The following is a 19,012-nucleotide window of genomic DNA, read 5'->3' as shown; positions in this document are numbered from 1 at the left end:
ATGTCCCCGATCCTAAATTATTGGTCTTCTGGGGGGCGAGTGCACTCCCTGAGGGCCAGTCAGGGAGGTGGAGGGAGTTAGGGGTGGGCCATTTCCTGCTTGATAGGTGCTCCGGGGCGAGTGACTCCCCAGGGGCCCAATCAGGTAGGCGATGAGTCCCAACTCCTCCCACCGTCCCTCTCAACCTTTATTTATGGTATGGACAGATTCCTTTTCATGATGTTTTTAACAACCCTGCAGGTATTACTTTTGCTCTGGTATGGTCCGCAACCTTTTTAAGGCTGCGAACCAGAGGCGGTGGGGAGGGTGATTGTCCGGCCGTGCATGCACAGCCACGTATGCGGCATGCGCGGCTGCAAACGTGCATGCCTGGCCCTGCTTCCCCCCACACACACAAAAAGAAGCTTGCCAGGCCGCAAGCTAATCGGCCGCTTTTGGGAAGTTTCTTACTGCGGGGGGTGGGGGGGTGGGGAGAGGGAGCTGCGGACTGGCACCGGGCCGTGTCCCGGTGGTTGGGGACCACCAATAGTTCATACATTTTATCATGTAATCTCTAGGATACCTTTGTATGACAGCTCAGTATTGCCCTTCTTGTTGTGGGGCTGAGAGACCTACTGTGCATCTCAATAGAGCAAAGGGCAAATATTATTATTATTATTATTATTATTATTATTATTATTATTATTATTATTATTATTATTATTATTATTATGCGATTTATTGCCCGCCACTCTCTTGCGGCTCGTGGCGGGTTACAACATTCTAAAACCCCATAAAATCCATTAAAATCCCCCAATTAATAGTTAGCAAGCTAACATAGCAAGATCGTCTCAACTTCTCCCTCCCCCTACTAGCAGGTGGAGAGGGGATACTGATGGTCCCATCCCCAATCCTAATTCCAGGTCCCGGGGGGGGGGCATACATGTTAGCCTTGGCCTCAACCATAAACCTGGCGGAAGAGCTCCGTCTTGCAGGCCCTGCGGAACGATGGAAGATCTCGCAGGGCCATCAGCTCTCCCGGGAGCTCATTCCACCAGGCAGGGGCCAGGACCGAAAAGGCCCTGGCCCTGGTCGAGGCCAGGCGTGCCTCCCTAGGGCCAGTAACAGTTGCCTGTCCAGCAGAGCCGGTGAACTGCCACCACGATGATTTATTTTTATTTAAAATTTATTTTTCCAGCCCGCCCTTCTCGTCAGGCTCAGGGCGGTAACATGAATGATAAAACACAATGATAAATAGCATTCAGTTCACATATTAAGTTAACAGTCACACGTTAAAAATATTTTACAGTTACCTCTGTATATCTTCTGTTCGATTTAACCACTGAGGAGAGTTTCAGAGATTAGGAACAGTGGCCTCTCATCTGGAGAACTAGCTTTATTATTATCATTATTGTCATTATATTTATTGACCGCCACTCTTGGCCCGGCTGGCTTGTGGCAGTTTACATAAAAACATTAAAACCACATAAATCCCCAATATATAAACCCATAATGGCGGCAAAAAATCTAACACAACAATCTGCAGCGTCACCCATGCCATCTCTTCAACCCTACCTTAGCAGTCATCGTTGACCCGGAGGATGTTCACTGGCGGTGTCTGGCGTAGGAAGAGAGGGACATGATCTTCCTAGCCTGGCCTCAACCAAACACCTGGCAGAACAGTCCCATCTTACAGGCCCTGCGGAACACTGATAGCTTCGTCAGGGCCCTCAGCTTTTCCAGGAGCTCATTCCACCAGGTCGGGGCCAGGACCGATAAGGCCCTGGCCCTAGTCGAGGTTAGTCATGCCTCCCAATGGCCAAAGATGACCAGCAGATTCATACCTGTAGCGTCAAGCCCTATGGGGGGCATAAGGAGATAAGCGGTCCCTCAGATAAATGGAACCCAGGCCATGTATAGCCTTAACCTTGAGAGGCAGTTTGGTGTAGTGGTTAGGAGTGTGGACTTCTAATCTGGTGAGCCAGGTTCGATTCTGCACTCCCCCACATGCAGCCAGCTGGGTGACCTTGGGCTTGCCACGACACTGATAAAGCTGTTCTGACCGAGCAGTGATATCAGGGCTCTCTCAGCCTCACCCACCTCACAGGGTGTCTGTTGTGGGGAGAGGAAAGGGAAGGCAAATGTAAGCCGCTTGGAGCCTTCTTCAGGTGGAGAAAAGTGGCATATAAGAAGGGACTCTTCTTCTTTCTTCAACGTGATCCGGAAGCTAACTGATAACCAATGCAGCTGCCTCAGCATAGGCTGAACACGGGCCCTCCAAGATGACTTCATGAGGACCGTAGCAGCTTTATTTTGTACGAATTGCAATTTCTGGGTCAGAGACAAGGGAAGGCCTGCATAGAGCGAGTTGCAGAAGTATAGTGACTGTTGCATGGGTCACTGCATGAATTCCCCGCTCTCTTTCCACATGCAGCCACTCCTCCTTGGGCCAGTCAAGTTCTCTCCGCCCCACCTACCTCTCCAGGTGAGGTTGTGGGGAGAGGAAGGAAAAGGTATTTATGAGTTGTTTTGGGACTCCTGTGGGTAGTGAAAAGTGAGGTATAAGAAAACGAGCTCCTTTTCTACAGCCTGCTTTCTGACATTGGAAGATAGATTGCTCTTGTGCAGGCAGGTTCCACAGAAGTAACTGCATCAGACTTATAAGACCATCCACTGCAGTTTCCCATTTCCGACCAAAGAAACCTGTCAAGTCCACGTGCACTTTAATTGATTTCCACCCTTAAAGAGTTGGTTTCTTTGGCTTGAAAATCATATGTGCTATCTTCTTGCTTACGTGCAAGGCTCGATTGAGACACTCCCCTCCTTCCAGCCCGATCTCAGTTTAGCCTCAAAGGTCACTGGATGGATTTAGCTTAGCCCTCAAACTGGTAATCCACAAATCGCCTGCCGGCCTGCCTCGACAAATGAATTAAAAAGTCAACGCTTCCCAATAGCGCTGACGGCTGACCACAGAAGATGCCTGCTATGCCTCTGAATAATTCGCTGCTCTGATCCCCCCCCCCCGCTGCGTTCAACATTCCCCCCCCCACCTGGGAGGTGTAGTCTTGTTGCTCCTCTCAGTGCAGAGTTTCTTTCCAAGTGCACCCCCCCCCCCGGACAAAGCTGTTCTTCTTTGATGGCCTTCCAGTTGGAAGGCACACAAGTGTCTAGAGCTGGCAACGTATGAGGATCTCATCCAATTATAGCTTTTGGGACTCTTAAATAAACCTTTGGAACTTTAGAGGGTTTGCTGTGTCCATGGTTGTCAAACCTTAAGACCCAATTTCTGCATGGAACGGAATGAGGGGGCGGAGCTCTCAGGTGGTACCTGTGGAGCTACCTCAAACTATAATTGGTTTCAGCTTTGGAGGGTTCTTTGCCTTTGAAAATGCCACAAGCAGATAGAAAATTAGCGCAGCAGGGTGAAAAGCCCCCCCCTTCCTTTGCTTGCTGTACTTCCTCCCCCTGCCCCATTTGTAGGATCTGCTTATAAAAGGAGACCCTCCTGTCTGTATTCTGATATGGCTTCATTTTAATTTTATGCTTCATTGTCTTGCCCATGTGAGCCCAGGCCTCAGCTGTCAGGATTTCAGGAAACGTCTTTGACCTCAAATTTGTGACTTGCCTCCGAGCGCTCTGAGCGTCAAAGGTTTGCCTGTTTACATTCCAGTGACGACAGTGGCGACGGCGAAAGCAGCGTCTCGAACAAGTTTGCTAATGATGGGAGCTTCCTCCAACAGTTCCTCAAGCTGCAGAAGGAGAAATCTGGGAAAGGTAGGTCTAGTTTCTCGTAACAGCAACCCTGTGAGGTAGACCTGGCTGAGAGCTTGTGCTAAGTCCAAGGTCACCCAGCAAGCTTCCATGGTAGCCCAGGGATCCTATCCCACCATTCTACGTACTGTGCCATGGATCCCAAACAAAATGCTCACCAAGTGGTTATTAGGAAGTGGGTGTGGCCCAGAGGGCTCTTACCTAGCAGAGCTTCTTATTGGCTACGATCAAAACAACACTGTTTTGAGAGTCAGCTGCTGCTCAAGTGTTGTTTTTACCTCTCGCAATCCTCTTTCCCATTATATTTTTTAAAATTCCCCTTCTTCTCCCATGCACCCAGGCTTTCCTGAATGGCTGGCTCCACTCCCTGTAGCAGCCGTTTGTGGCAGCCATTTTGTAGCTAAGCTTATCCCACTGTGTTAGAATTCCATTGGGGATCCCTGCAGTACGTTAAAGTGACTCTCGTCAAGCTCTGGGGCTTTGTTTCGTGGTATTATAAAAAAATACCTCAGTTCAGGTGTTCTGCCAACATCCCTTGATACCTTTCTGGGTTCATTGATGAGTTCAGGATGCTTAGGATGTAGGAGACTGGTCAGGAGGGGGCTGCCTTGACAATCCTAACGCTGTAAATCTTAAATTTATATGTGGCACGTCAGACGAAAAGCATTGAACACCCGTGTTCTTGGTATTCCTTAATGATATGAACTCGGTCTGGTCGATAATAATAAAGTAATATTATTCGCCCAGAAGTGAGGTTGCAAGCATGTATATTGGCTTAAATGTTCCCAAGGTGCACACAACTGTGTTGATTTTGGAAATTCAGAAAAGGCCTGCTGGATCGGACTCGTGGGCCATCCAGTCCAGCATCCTGTCTCACACAGCGGCCAGCCAGTTCCACTGGATGGCTGACAACAGGGCACACCTGATGTTGCCTCCTGGCTCTGGGATTCTGAGGATTAGTGCCTCTGAATGCGGAGGTTCCTCTAAGTCAGCATTCCCCAACCCCTGGTCCGGGGACCGGGACCGGTCCGGGGATCACTCGGTACCGAACTACAGCTCCTCATCCTCCTACCCAGCTGCTGGGCCTCCCCCTCGGCATGGCACTATACAGCTGCTGCTGGCAGCACCCCCCAGCGGGCGGTGGGAAGTCAGGGGCGCTCGTGGGAAAGCAAGCGGAGCAGGGGCTCAGGCAGCGGTGACATCCCTCGGCAAAAGACTGCTCCCCCTGGGCCTCAGTAAAATTGTCAAGCGTTGACCGGTCCCTGGTGATAAAAAGGTTGGGGACCACTGCTCTAAGTCATAATGGCAAGCTGCCACTGGTTGACTTATCCTCCACTGACCTATCTAATAGTCTTTTAAAGCTGTATATTTCTGTATCACATCCACAAGCGGTGGATTCCACCTTCTAGGACACTGGGGACCTCAGAGCCCCTGTTTCATGGCTCCATAGAAGCTGGTGTTATTCCCTCCTGCCTTTTGCCCTCCAGATGCTTCCTCCAGCTCCACCGAAGCCTCCACAACAAACTCGCCAGCTTCCGGCCCCGTGAAGAAGCCCGTCTTGTCTGGGAAGCGCCCGAACTTGAGTGTCAGTAGCATGCTGAGCCAAGTGAAGAACTACACCCATTCTAAGCAGACGCCCGTGACCAACCGCCTGAGTGTTTTCCAATCCCCAGACGAGGAGGACGAAGACGACTACGAGCAGTGGTTGGAGATCAAAAGTAAGTCCGTGGGCCGAGAAGCAGTATCGTCCTCTCACCTACCAAGCCTTCCGTTCTGCAGGGGGCTGCAGGAGGAGTGGGAAGCGAATGGCCACAGACAGCGGCCCGCTGTCTCTTGAGCCTGGTGCAGAACGGACAGCAGAGGGGAGAGAGAAGCAGCAAGTGAAGAATCATAGAGTTGGAAGGGATCTCCTGGGTCATCTAGTCCACCCCCCCTGCACTATGCAGGTCACTCATAGAGAGGGTTTGCATCCACTGTGCACACAACCAAGTGAATCGTCCCGTAGTGGGAGGTGGCCTTGAATGTGCAGCTGCTGCCAAGATCAGGTGGTTGCATCTCTGTCTCTCCTCTCCTGCGTACAAAGTAGAGCTTGCGTTGCCATTCTATTCTTTATTCAATCATTTATTTACATTAGAAAAGAGGGATTCTAGCACCTGCATGGGTAACCAAATTTATGGCAGGGAATGGGTTTTTGTAAGGACCTGCTCACTTCTTTAGATATCTGGACTCCTGAGCGCTCATCCTTTGCCACAAATTTGGTAAGACCGGAAGGTGCCACTGGGCTCTTGTTGTTTCCTACTGCGAGGGCTTCCCGTCTTGATCTGTTTAAATAAACAGAATTTGCATCCCACCTTTCTGCCCTTACAAGGGTCGCCAAGGTGGCAAACCGTAAAACCACTGTACACTGTAAAACCATTAAGATCAACCCCCCCTAACAACATACACACACACATACACCATTAAAACAGTTTTTAAAAAGAGATCAATAAAGGCAGCGCTAACAGATTTGGGTGAGGAAGAGAGGAATCATTGAGGGAATGCCAAACGGAATTGAAAAAAGTCTTCATCCACTGGCAGATTTTGCGGCCACGACTGAGAAGGCCATGCTCTGTCCCAGGTTGCCATTCATCTAACCTCAGCAAGCAGGAACACCTGAAGCAGGACCTGACTGTAGAGGCCATGCAGTTTCATAAGGGATAGGTGGTCCTTTAGGTATGCTTATTACGTATCTATTCCATGTTCTTTCATAGAGCTTGAGGCAACAGGCTCATGGGAGATCTTCCTTCCAGGGTAGAGCTGGCCACATTCCTGGTTTTACAGGCTTGGTTAAGCACATCCATACCCCAGGACTCTGTCTGAGGAAGGGAGCCTCCAGTCCGGAATAATGGAAGCAGAAAGGTTTTCTGTTGCACAGTTGTCTTGAGAAATTTGGCTCTCCCTCGAGACCTTTTGGAAGCAGTGTGCAGACTTTGGCACTGGGATGTCACTGCATGGTGTCGCAGAGAGAGGCCTGTTGAAATTCAGCTCCTATTTTGGCTGATGGCCACACATACACAGCCTTGTTTGATGGAGCAAGTGAGGAATGGTCTTTGTCTTTCACTTCTCCCTTTTGGGTGGCTCCCCCTTAACTCCAGAGTCAGAAAAAGCCTTGTGGGAGGCAGCTGCTGAGGGAGGTGGGGAGAGTGACAAAGTCCTGCTTCCTCCACCCGGTAGCCCCTGGGGCACAGCAAGTAGGGTTGGATGTCCTTGATCTGCCAGCATCTCTTTGCCCTTGTTTCAGTCCCGTGTGTGCACATGCACCCTTCTCGGTGTGCTGAGGTTCCATCCCGTAATACGGCAGGACCAACTCCTGGGTTTTGGAGAGGGGGAACCACTTTATTTTTATTTATTTGTCCTTGGCCTCAACCATAAACCTGGTGGAAGAGTGCCATTTTGCAGGACCTGTGGAACTTTGACAGCTCCATCAGGGCCCAAGTGACTGCTGGCAGCATATTCCACCAGGCTGGGGCCACGGCTGAAAAGGCCCTGGCCCTGGCCCTGGCCCTGGCCAAGGCCAGACATACTTCTTTAGGGCCAGGGACCACCAGCATATTAGTATTCAAAGATCTTAATGGTCTTCTTGGGATATACAGGGTTATGGGATCAGGTAGGGTAGCCTTTTCCAGCGGAAAATCTAAGTGCTTTTAAGATGAGACATACACACACAACTTCAATCATTTGCATTTTAAAGCCTGGTTCTCTTGAGACAGGTTGTATCTCACTTGTAGGATCCCTGCAGCTTTTGCATCGCCCTGTTCTGTGTCCACCCCACCCCAAAGTGTCAGGCTTACGTGCTTCCCATTGTGGTTCCAGCATTTCATCCTATTTTCCCCTCCTTCTCCCCACCGATTCTTGCCTTGTGCTGTGGTTCTTAGAGGTAATGTGCCTGTTGGGTGTGTGAATTGAGCCCCAGTACTGACAGCGTGCTTAAAGTTTTACCCCCAGAGGATCTGAAAACCCGCCGCGTGGTGGAGAAGCTAGCCAAGGTGGTGGCTGAAGGGGGACCAGATCTGGAGAAGGTGGCACTGGAAGACTGCAAGGATAACCCAGCCTTTGCGTGAGTCTTGAGATTTTATGTGTGTGTTAAAGTTAACTCCTTAACGTGCCTTTTCTTCTGCAGACCAGTTGTGGTTTATTTTAAAGGTTCTCTTAAAAGTAGTATTTGGCATACTAGAGAACTATTATTTCTTAAAGACATGAATCTACTGTATAATACAAAACAAAGGTGAAAAACAACCCACCAAATCTTTATCTAGAAGGCAGCTTTTAAGAAGAGAGAGAATAAAAGACCCGTAATATTATAATTTACAACTCAGTTATTTCGGTCTATGTCATTTTACTGATGTCTAGTCAAAGATAGGACTCCTTTTCTTCTGAAGTCTGATGTTAGTCTGTGGTGCATCAGATATGTAAATTTTGCCATTGTTGCATATTCAGCTATTTTATTTGACTGTCCATAAGATCTGGTGTTTTTCCCCCCATCTTGATTAGCCAAGAGAATCCTTGCAGTTGTTGCCATATACTTAACAAGTTCACTATACAGTCTAATGTTATTTGGTACCATATTTAATAACATACATTTTGGATCTAATACAATTTAATTTTCAGAAGCTTTTGCATCTCATTTTGAATCATAATCCAATATTTCCTTTCTTTTTGACAAGTCCACCGCATATGATAAAATGATGCATTTATATCCTGACAATTCCCATTGTAACCTTTAGTTGCTCTTGCTGTCTTTAAGAGCGATATGCCTTCTAAAAACATACCATTAAAAAAAAAGATTTTACATTTAGTAAATTTCAGTTCATTGACCCATAATGCTTCCCATTGATCTGTATTTATATTCTCTCCAAATTTCTGAGCCCGAGAATGATCATTAACAATCTGCACGTAGAACAACAGCTCCATCTAAAACCAGCAGCGTGACATTTTTGAGCTAGGCATTTTTTTGGGCTTTGACAAAAATAGTGCTCTGTGCAGAACCCGCCTTCAGAAGGCAAGCAGGGGTGAGAGAAGATGGTTCTTGCATCAGTCAGCCTGCCAATTCCAGAGCATTGGAGTAGCTTCCAAAAAACAGCACCGGAACGAGCTGTTGCCATTCAAGCCTCCCCATTGTTTGGTTATTCTCCTAGGGCAGGGGTCCCCAATATGGTGTTCAAGGGGACCATGGCACCTGCCAGTCCCTTTTCTGGCACCTGCCAAGTGTTTTTAGTGAGTTGGCAGGGCTAGTTGAGGCTTCTCCCTAGCCTGGCTTGACTAAAAGGCAGCCTGCTAGACAGAGCGTTTGCATGAAATGTTTTAGAGTTACATATAACCTGACTTGTTGTGGCTATCTTGTGGATCCATGTCTACTTTCTCAGTGAACACACTTGGCATTAACAGCACAAGTAGTTTACTGAGATAGCAATATGAAGCTCATGATTATTCTTGCTGAAATTGATTTTGCAAGCAATGCCCTGATCAATATTACCCTAGAAGCCCCTCTCCCAACTGACAACAGGCAGCTTCCCCCCCCCCTTCCCAGGAAAAGTATGGGAACTGGTTTGTGCCCCAAGATCACATGACATCATTCGTGCCAGTCTGACCCAAGGCCAGCATCACCGATAACATCCAAGTTCCCCTCTCGCACAGTTCCATCCTCCCTTAGAGAAAATTGGCAATTAGGCCACACAAACGAGCAAGCCCACTGGCAAGCAGTTTCCCAGCTGGTTCTGGCCTAGACTGTTTATGGACCTAGGAACGGTTTGGAAGTCAGCTCAGCAAGCCCCAAACGTTGGGCTTCTTATGGCTCTCACTGCTTCCTGCTCGGGTGTCCCTCAGCAATGCAACAGGCTGCTTGGCTGCCCCCCCCCCTCTTCCCCTCACGCGTGTGACTTCCTTCTCCCTTTTCTTGCAGGTTTTTGCATGATAAGAACAGCAGGGAGTTTCTGTACTACCGAAAGAAACTGGCTGAGATATGGAAGAAGGGCCAAGAGGTGGAGGGGACCTCTTCTCAAAAAGGTAAGGCAGGGATGTGTGCCCCAACACACAGCTTAGGCCCAACCTCTAGGCCGCTTTGCCTCTCTGTAAATGGATAAGACCTAGTCTGGCTTCCTGGTTCATAACTTAAGAGTTCTGTGCTACTCGGGAGCTTTCTTCTCATGTCCTGCACCATGTTCTTGGCCCAGGGTTGCCAGGTCTTCTGGTCTGGGCAGGAGTTCCCCGTTTTTCGGGTGCACCCCCCCCAACTCACTCCAAACTGCAAGAACGTTGTCTTTTAACATGGAGTGCTGGCGTCATCCAGAAGTGATGTCAGCATGCGGAAGTCTTGTAGATGGAGAAGAAGTTCTGGTTTCGGGGCAGGACTCTATGCTTTGAAGCAAATTCTACCATAGAGTTTTGCCCAAAGGCCAGAGCGCCGCTGCCGACATCATTTCCAGGGGATGTCAGTGCATCAGAAAGCAATTCCCCAGTTCCCTGCTGATAGCTCCAATGGACTTAGCAACCCTGTTTTGACCTAATGCAGGAAGCTGCAAAACAAACAGAAGCTGTTCTCGCTTACTAATAAGTGTCTATCCCTTAAACATCAGGAGCTGGCCTTGTTTCCCACCTCTCTGATAGCTTTCTCCAAGCCCCGACCACATGTTGGCAGGCTTGGGGCCACTCAGAATGAGCGTTCAGACAACTGGAGAATTATAAGCTGCATTAGCTCTCGTACAGTTGCTGTGCACAGAGCCTGCTAGTTTGAAAGCTACACGCTCGAAATTGGGGTTTGTGTGACGGCCTCTTGGAGAGTTAGCAAGAGCATTCTGTAATGAGAAGTTCAGTCGTGGAAACTGGTTTCCACGCCTCCCGCATACTGTCCTGGTGTAATTCTTAGGGAAGTTCTTAGTTGTCCAGCAGGCCCCTGTGCAAAAATGTTAAATTCAAGGGAATGTTCTCTCGTTGGACAGGTTTGAAAAACCAAAAAGGTTTTTCTGCCGATGATACGGCTGTCCATCATGTAGTTGCAGGGCTGGAAAGGGTTTGCGTCTGGAATTCAACCCAGAGGGATTCTTCAATTTGGAATTACCGGGGCAGGGGTAGTCCTGTAGACAGATGCCTCTCTTTTGGAAAAGGGCATTGTTGACAGAAGACAGAGACTTCCTTTTCTGCCTGAACAATACCCAAAGAGCGGTTCCGATAAACCCAACCTTTGTAGCTACGCAGTTTACTTTGATTTGATTTCCGCAATGGGCTTTGCACAGCTCAGTGAACCTTATCGCGGGAACCCAGGATGAGTTCCATGTCCCCAAGTTGTGATTTCTCTTTGCCTCGTTCTCAGCACTGTACATTTATGACCATTTAGGGAATAAAATCTTATGTTTTGTTTTAACCAAAAGGGAAAAAAAAAAAGAAATTAAAACCCACGTCTTCCCCCTTCCCCTTGTTCCATCCCCTTGGGAGTTCTTAAAGCCAGATTAAGCTTGTGGCTGTTGGGTGTGTGAGTTGGGGGCCCCGTACTGACAGCGTGCTTAAAGTTTCACCCCCAGAGGACGAAGACACCAAGGACTGTGCTGAGAAGCTGGCCAAGTTCGTGGCAGATGGGGGCCCCGTAGTGGAAATGGTCGCCTTGAAGAATCACCGAGAGAACCAGTCCTTCAGGTAACAAACTAGGCTTTGGGCGAGGCAGATCCTTCCGGTGGGGTGTGGGCGTCACTGGCAAAAACTTCCCCTACCAGTTGAATGCAGACTGGGTTAGATCGCGGGGGGGGGGGGTGCCCTTGATTCAGGCTGTTGTTTTGTTTGCTGATTTCCACCTCGCCTTTTTCTCCAATGGAAACCAAAGTAATTTACTTCGTTCTCTTCCCCTTCATTTTATCTGCACAACAACCCAGAGAGCTAGGATAGGCTGAGAGTGTGACCGACCCAAGGTCTCGCCACTAATTTCTATGGCAGAACAGGGAGCCAAACCTAGGTTCCCCAGATCCCTGTCTAACCACGACAATCTCCTTTTTCAACCGTTTGACCAGGGAGGAACCCCTGCAATATTTTTCCAACATCATGGAACCGTGGAAGTGGTGCTGTGCCTCTCCAGAGAAATGGGCACGGAAGGGAGAGGAGCTGTTTTATATAGTTCACACCATCTTGAGGTTAAAATCCCAAATTTGAGGTTTAAGAATGCCACATCCTGCTTCACCCAGTGTCCAGCCAACTTCTCCGAAGGGCCAGCAGCAGGGCATAGAGGCCAAGCCCTTCCCTGAGATCACCTCCTGGCTCAGGGATTCAGAAGTTCCCTTCAGTCACCACAGCCCTTCAGCCACTGATACCGTGGATCGGTAGAGTCTGCTTTTAAAGCCATATGTGCCCTTGGCCATCAGCACATCCTCCAGCAGTGAGTTCCCACATTTGATCCCTCGCTGAGTAAAAAACTATTTCTTTTTGCCCATCCTGACTATATAAAGCCCATCGGTTTCACTGGATGCCCTTGCATTCTAGTATTTTTGGGAAAGGAGGAAAAGTCCTCCTGGTCCACTCTCTCTCTCCACTGTCTTAGAATCAAATCCAGTAGCACCCTAAGGGCAAATGAAATTTCCCTGGTAGAAGTTCTCAAGGGTTTAAATAGATTCAGATTCAGAGTACCTTTATTGGCATAAAATTGCAAAGCATAAAGTTAAAATTTCAAACAGTTTCAGATATAAAATCTATCGTAGAAGATTTTCATTTAAAATTGCCAGTAAAAACTTTGCTACTTTTATAATAGTTGCTGTGTCCCTCACATTTAGTATCATTTTAATCCAGTGTTTCTCATAAACACAGCTGAATTTCAATTTCTTCAGATAATTAGCTAACGGGCGACGAAATACTTCAAACTTAGGACACACCAGAATTATATGGTACAACGTGTCAGGGACACTACATCCATGTAAACAGTATTTCTCTTGAGGAGGGATCTTCAAAAATCTACCTCGGGTGACATTTGAGGGAAAGATGTTTAAGCGAGCTACTAGAAATGCTCTTCTTAACTGGTGTGTCTCCAAAATTTGGAGATACATGGGCATGGATTTGTAAGATAAGGAAATATTCCATAAGCAGGGAGAACATACACTGTTGTTAGAGGAGCCCAGAATCTGTGTATCCTGATCTTCTAGTCTCTGTGATATTAGTTTTAGTATCGTCCTTTCATCTTGCATGCTAAGGGATGAGATGTCCAGACCCATAATTTGAAGTTTTTTTGACATATTGCCCAGCCAGCTGAAAGAATAAGGATCACTCAAAAGGTTAATTAACAAACTACCCATTTGAGCATGGAAATGAATTTTTAACCAGTGTTTAAAGGACTGAGACCAAGACCAAGGGCTTCTAGACTCTGTTGGCCAAGTTCTGCGACAAGTGTATGATTGGCCACACAGTTTGGGACTCCTAGCAGATTTCTGAAAAAGAAAGATTGGACGTTCTCTAATTTATTATTAAATGCATCCATCCATATTGGGATTCCATAAAGTATCTGAGGAATTATTTTGGCATTGTAGATTTTAATGGCTGCTTGAAGGTTTTTGTTGCCTTTTTGATGATAAAACTTGGCTAAAAGGGACAACTGGCCTTTTGCAGATTTGATTGTTTTTTCTCTATGGTTGGCCCAGCTGTTATTATAAGTAAAGTTTATGCCTAAATACTTGTAGTGATTGACCTGTTCTATATGTTTACCATTTATTATCCAGGGAAACTTATATCGGGTTTAAATATTTCCCAGGTGTAAGCTCTCAAAATTTCCCAGGTGTAAGATAGATGGCCTGTATGGCTCCTTCCAACTCTATGGTTCTATTATTTTCAGTTCCTTTACAATAATCTCCAGCATAGAGTTTGTCTTTTTCACTGCTGCTGCACTCTGGGTTGATATTGAGCTATCCACTACAAGATCCCTTCCCTGTCCTTCCTCACAAACCCCAAGATCATTCCCTCTCAGTCTCAGCAAGTTCTAACCCCATTCTTGTGGGATTTTTTTTTGTTTTGTTTCCCAAGTGCATCACTTTCTTCTTGCCTACGCTGAATTTCATTTGTCACACTGCTGCCCATGCACCCCGTGTGCAGGGATCTACCTACGGTTCTCCACAGTCAGCCTCGGTTGTCACCATCCAGAATATTTTTTGCGATGAACAGCACTGGCCCCTGTCCCAATCCTTCTGAGACTCCTTTGCAAGATTTGCCCACTCATTCTGACTCTGATTCCTAACTAGCTTTTGGTCCTCAGGAGCAGGGGTAGTCAACCTGTGGTCCTCCAGATGTTCATGGCCTACAATTCCCATGAGCCCCTGCCAGCGTTTGCTGGCAGGGGCTCATGGGAATTGTAGGCCATGAACATCTGGAGGACCACAGGTTGACTACCCCTGCTCAAGAGCACCTGTCTCATCCCATGACCATTCAACTTAGGTTTTTTTGCTGAGAGATCTTATCAAAAGCCCTTTGCAAATCCAAATATATGTCTACCAGATCAACATTTCTCCCTTTGTCTCTCAGCTGGTCACAGTAAATCGGAATCCGATCTGATGGTAAAGACTTTGCTCAGATACTTGAGCTTGATGCGTCCTGCGTTCATCTCATAATTTTTCCCTTATAAAGAAGGTTGCCTTGCCTGTTTGATGTTCTAATCTTCCCTTGGTGGGACATGTGATGTTTCACCTTTGGGTATTAGTCAGTTCAAGGGGAAGAACATCTGGATTGACGTTTATTTTTACATGTGCCATAGAAGTCACGAGGTGGGAGTGTCAGCAACAGAAATGGGCAGGCAGGAAATGCATTTCTGATGGCTTTAGTTATATAAATCAGTGAATGTTTTATTTTTATACCACCCCATACATCTTAGCTCGGGGTGGTTGACAACATTTTAAAACCATACATCAGGGGTAGTCAAACTGCGGCCCTCCAGATGTCCATGAACTACAATTCCCAGGAGCCCCCTGCCAGCATTCGCTGGCAGGGGGCTCCTGGGAATTGTAGTCCATGGACATCTGGAGGGCCGCAGTTTGACTACCCCTGCCGTACATCATGAGGAATAAAACAGTATAACAACAATCCCGGTGTGGTATGTCCGGCTTGGAGATTGTGACGGGGCCAAGGTCACCAAGGGAGCTTCCATGGCAGGATGAGGTTTCCAATCCATGTGGCCCAGCACCCCAGTTGTGACTCTATCCATCACACCACACTGCCTCTCAAAACCGATGAGCAGTAAATCAAAAAGATACACTTGTTGAGTCTTGTTTTCTTTTTGCTGACTCGCCCAGGTTTTTGTACGAGCCCAACAGCCCCGGCTACAAGTATTACCGTCAGAAGCTGGAGGAGTTCCGGAAGGCCAAGGAGGACGCCGAGGGCGTGCCGCTGATGCCGGAGCCCAGCCTGAAACGCAAAGCCCCCCCTGAGGGGGGGCCGTGTTCCTCTGCAGCACCAGCCCCCTCAGTGCCCAAGCCAGCATCGGTGGCGTTGGCGGCGTCAAAGAAGAAGCGGAAAAGCCGGTGGGGCCCCGAGGAAGAGAAGGTGGACCTGCCACCACCAGAGCTGGCACAGTCAGAAGACCCTTCACCCACCCCGTTGTCAGGTTAGTGTCCGCTGCCCTTGGGAAGGCAGCCATTCCCCTCGGACTTGTACCACTCATTCTCATGGCACGGTCCTCGTATCCCAGCAGACGTGAGCAGCTGACTCCCAGAGTGGCAGAAACCCTTTTTTTCTCATGGAGGCCTGTGATGGGATCATAGAGTTGGAAGGGACCTCCTGGGTCATCTAGTCCAACCCTCTGCACTATGCAGGACACTCACATCCCTATAACTCATCCACTGTCACCTGCCACCCCCTTGAGCCTTCACAGAATCAGCCTCTCCGTCAGATGGCTATCCAGCCTCTTTTTAAAAATCTCCGAATATGGAGAACCCACCACCTCCCGAGGAAGCCTGTTCCACTGAGGAACCGCTCTAACTGTCAGGAACTTCTTCCAGATGTTTAGATGGAATTTCTTTTGCAATAATTTCATCCCATTGGTTCTGGTCCGTCCCTCCGGAGCAAGAGAGAAGAACTCTGCTCCATCCTCAGTATGGCAGCCTTTTAAATACTTGAAGATGGTTATCAAATCCCCTCTCAGTCATGTCACCCTTCCCTCCCCGCAGCTGGCTCTGTTGTACATTGCAATGTTGCAGCTTCTGCCCGGGGTCTTTTTCAGGCTGCATTCTTTGCCTCTGCAGATGACGCGAAATCCCTTCCCTATCCTTCCTCACATACAACTTCAGCCTTTTCTGGAGGGAGGGGGGGAAGACATGAAAAGACAGCCAGCCATGCAGCCGCCGCCACCATTGGGTAAAAAAGCAAGCGCCCAACTGGCGTCTTCCAGAATGGTCTCCTCTGAGAATTGTGGTTTTGGATGCTCTGCTTTCAGGAAGATGAAACCTTGAAGAACATGCAGCCATCGTAATTTGGGAGGGAGGCAGTGGGTTTTGGCTACCTGCGAGGTGTGCAGTTAAGCAGAATATTGGGTGGCATAGTAGGGTACTGGTTCAGAGGCTTTGGGGCGGCACCAGCTGCTCACTTTGGAAATGGTTTCCAAGCCTGGGGAACTAGGAGATCTTAAAATTGCCCTCCCACTGTTAACTCCCCCCCCCCCCAAAGCACCAGATTACGTGACTGGCTGCCTTTTCAAGTCCCCCCTCCCCCAGAAGCAAGCTTGTGGTAACATTAGTGGACAGATGAGGTAAACATCAGAGATCTCGGATCATCTGCACAGGAGGAAAGCGCAGATTAAACAGTCCCGAAGTGGAGGCTGTAACTGGTCTCAGCCTTTATGCCCTGTTGTTGACCATCTAGAGCAGGGGTAGTCAAACTGCGGCCCTCCAGATGATCATGGTCTACAATTCCCATGAGCCCCTGCCAGCAAACGCAGTTTGACTACCCCTGATCTAGAGTAGTGGTCCCCAACCTTTTTCAGGCTGGGGACCGGTGGCAGCAGGGAGGGCGATTGACAGGCCCTGCTTCCCTCTCCCCCCCCCCCCCCACAGTAAGAAGCTTGCTGGGCCGCAAGCTTGCGGCCTGGGATGTTTCTTACTGCGGGGGGGGGGGCGGGGAGAGGGAGCCGCGGCCCAGTGCCAGGGCCTTCGCAGCCCAGCTCCGGGCCACGGCCCGGTGGTTGGGGACCACTGATCTAGAGGATGTTGGACTAGATGGACTATTGGCCTGATCAAACAGGGCTTCTTACGTTCTTGGTGCCTTAAGTCATGGTTGTGTGAGTTGGAACGCTGCTTTGGTTTTCTGGATTTTGCAGTCCAAGTACCATATGCGATTTATGACATAAAATAAAATAACATTTGTAAGACATCCCTCCCCACTCCAATAAAAAATCCTCTTGGAGAGGTACATTGATGTGCTATAGAGAGCTGATCAGTTACCGATAGGAGCCTAATACATAAATCGCTGAAGATGAGGGGAGATGACCCTACAGCTTGGAAGAAGGTTTGACACCTTTTAACACCCAGCCTCTTTCAGTCCAGGACCTCAAGGGACTTGGCTACGAGAAGGGGAAGCCGGTCGGCCTTGTAGGCGTAACAGAGCTCTCCGATGCGCAGAAGAAACAGCTGAAGGAACAGCAGGAGGTAAGATGGCGCCCGTTGCTGGGGAGATTCTCAAGCAGACCTTATGATGAACTGGGTTTTTGTTTGCAGCAGGAGAAAAGAGCTGCAGCTCCTCCCCCGCCATGGATTTAGTTAGTTTTTAAGGCCCTGCTGGATTCCAGCTCTTTTCTGAAGTAGTGAGCAATGACTCATGAAAGCCCAAACCCTGCAGCAATTTTGTTAGCCTTTAAGGTGATCCTGGAACCTGGGTTTTTTTCTGCTGCTTCAGGCGGTTAACATGACTCCCCATCTTGGCCAGTTTGCTCTAGTCCCGCTTAGCTGAGAGGTCTAAGTACAGTTGGCCCCAGCAAACTAGAGCTTTGCCTAGTGCCAGACTGCTGGAGCTTGAAGTGTCTTTGGTAGGGAATATTCTGGTTTGATTTTTATCCTGAGGTGGGACTTGTTGCAACATCCGTGTTCACAAACCCTGGTTTAAATAGGAGCTGCCACCCATCCAATCACCTCTGAAAAATGTCCAGTGAAGGAAGGAGACTCTGAGGCAGCAGAGTCCATCTGTAGACAGCCCTCCCCATCAGAAAAAGATTCCTAATATTTAATGGGAACCTCCTTTCCCGTCATTTGAAGCCTTTGCTCTAACCAGTCTGAAATAGGGTGGGATTCTAACTTCCCTCCCTCTAGGCTCTACGTTCCTATCAATGCAGCCTAGTATTGCATTAGCCTTCTTAGCTGCCATATCACACTGTTGGATCACATCCAACTTACTGTCTACCAGAACTAAGTCCCTTTCATGTGTATGACTATTGCTGGGTATCTCCCATCTTATACTGATGCAACATCATAGCATTTTACACTTCTCCCTATTAAAAGTCATCTACTGCATTCATCTGGTGAAGTGAGCTGTGATTCATGAAAATCTAAGCTGGAATACATTTTTGTTAGTCTTTAAATTGCTGCGGGGTGTCTAACCCAGCCACCCAGGTGGAATGCCTAGGGCAAGAGGGAGATGTGCTGTTTCCAGGAAAAGCCAATTGAAGGACAAGGCTCACCATCACTTAGTGGGGGTGACCAAACGATGGCTCTCCAGATGTCAGTGGACGGCAATTCCCATGAGCCCCTGCCAACACTGGCAGGGGCTCATGGGAATTGTAGTCCACAGAGACCTGGAGAGCTACCGTTTGGCCATCTGTATCAGCAAGGGGCTGGTTGAACAGCTGGGCCTTCTCCTTTTTGTGGGTCTCTGGAGTCTGCTTAGCTGCCTCCTTCCTCTCCCACAGATGCAGCAGATGTATGACATGATCATGAAGCACAAGCGGGCCATGCAGGAGATGCAGATCATGTGGGAGAAGACAGTTAAGGATCACCAGCACGGCTACGACAGCGACGAGGAAGTGGACTCAGAGCTTGGCACGTGGGAGCACCAGTTGCGGCGAATGGAGATGGACAAGACACGCGGTGCGTGGGAGGGGCTGGGGCGGGGAGAAGCTGCCGCCATCTTCCTCGGACGAGCTCTTGCTGGTTCTGCTAATAGATCCCTCGTTTCAAACCAGGTCTGGCCAAGGTTTGAGTTCTCTGGATTCCCGGAAGCAACCAGGGCTGCCCTCAGTGAGGTTTATCGCAGCGGTAGTCAAACTGCGGCCCTCCAGATGTCCATGGAC

The 19,012-nt window shown here is 48.6% G+C and overlaps 1 protein-coding gene across 1 annotated transcript in view; it reads left to right on the top strand.

Annotated features, from left to right (window-relative positions):
• Window positions 1-19,012, top strand: part of SUGP1 (SURP and G-patch domain containing 1) — a 30,428-nt gene that overhangs the window by 5,514 nt on the left and 5,902 nt on the right. The window contains exons 3-10 of the mRNA XM_077332031.1: window positions 3,650-3,753; window positions 5,238-5,468; window positions 7,723-7,846; window positions 9,689-9,792; window positions 11,292-11,415; window positions 15,033-15,343; window positions 17,272-17,378; window positions 18,632-18,809. Coding sequence (XP_077188146.1) covers window positions 3,650-3,753; window positions 5,238-5,468; window positions 7,723-7,846; window positions 9,689-9,792; window positions 11,292-11,415; window positions 15,033-15,343; window positions 17,272-17,378; window positions 18,632-18,809 — 1,283 coding nt within the window. The remainder of the gene's footprint in view (window positions 1-3,649; window positions 3,754-5,237; window positions 5,469-7,722; window positions 7,847-9,688; window positions 9,793-11,291; window positions 11,416-15,032; window positions 15,344-17,271; window positions 17,379-18,631; window positions 18,810-19,012) is intronic.

Source organism: Paroedura picta, chromosome 4, assembly GCF_049243985.1.
Source record: "Paroedura picta isolate Pp20150507F chromosome 4, Ppicta_v3.0, whole genome shotgun sequence".
Lineage (NCBI taxonomy): Eukaryota > Metazoa > Chordata > Lepidosauria > Squamata > Gekkonidae > Paroedura > Paroedura picta.
Note: the sequence above shows the minus strand (reverse complement) of the source record. Positions and strands in the feature narration are given on the sequence as shown.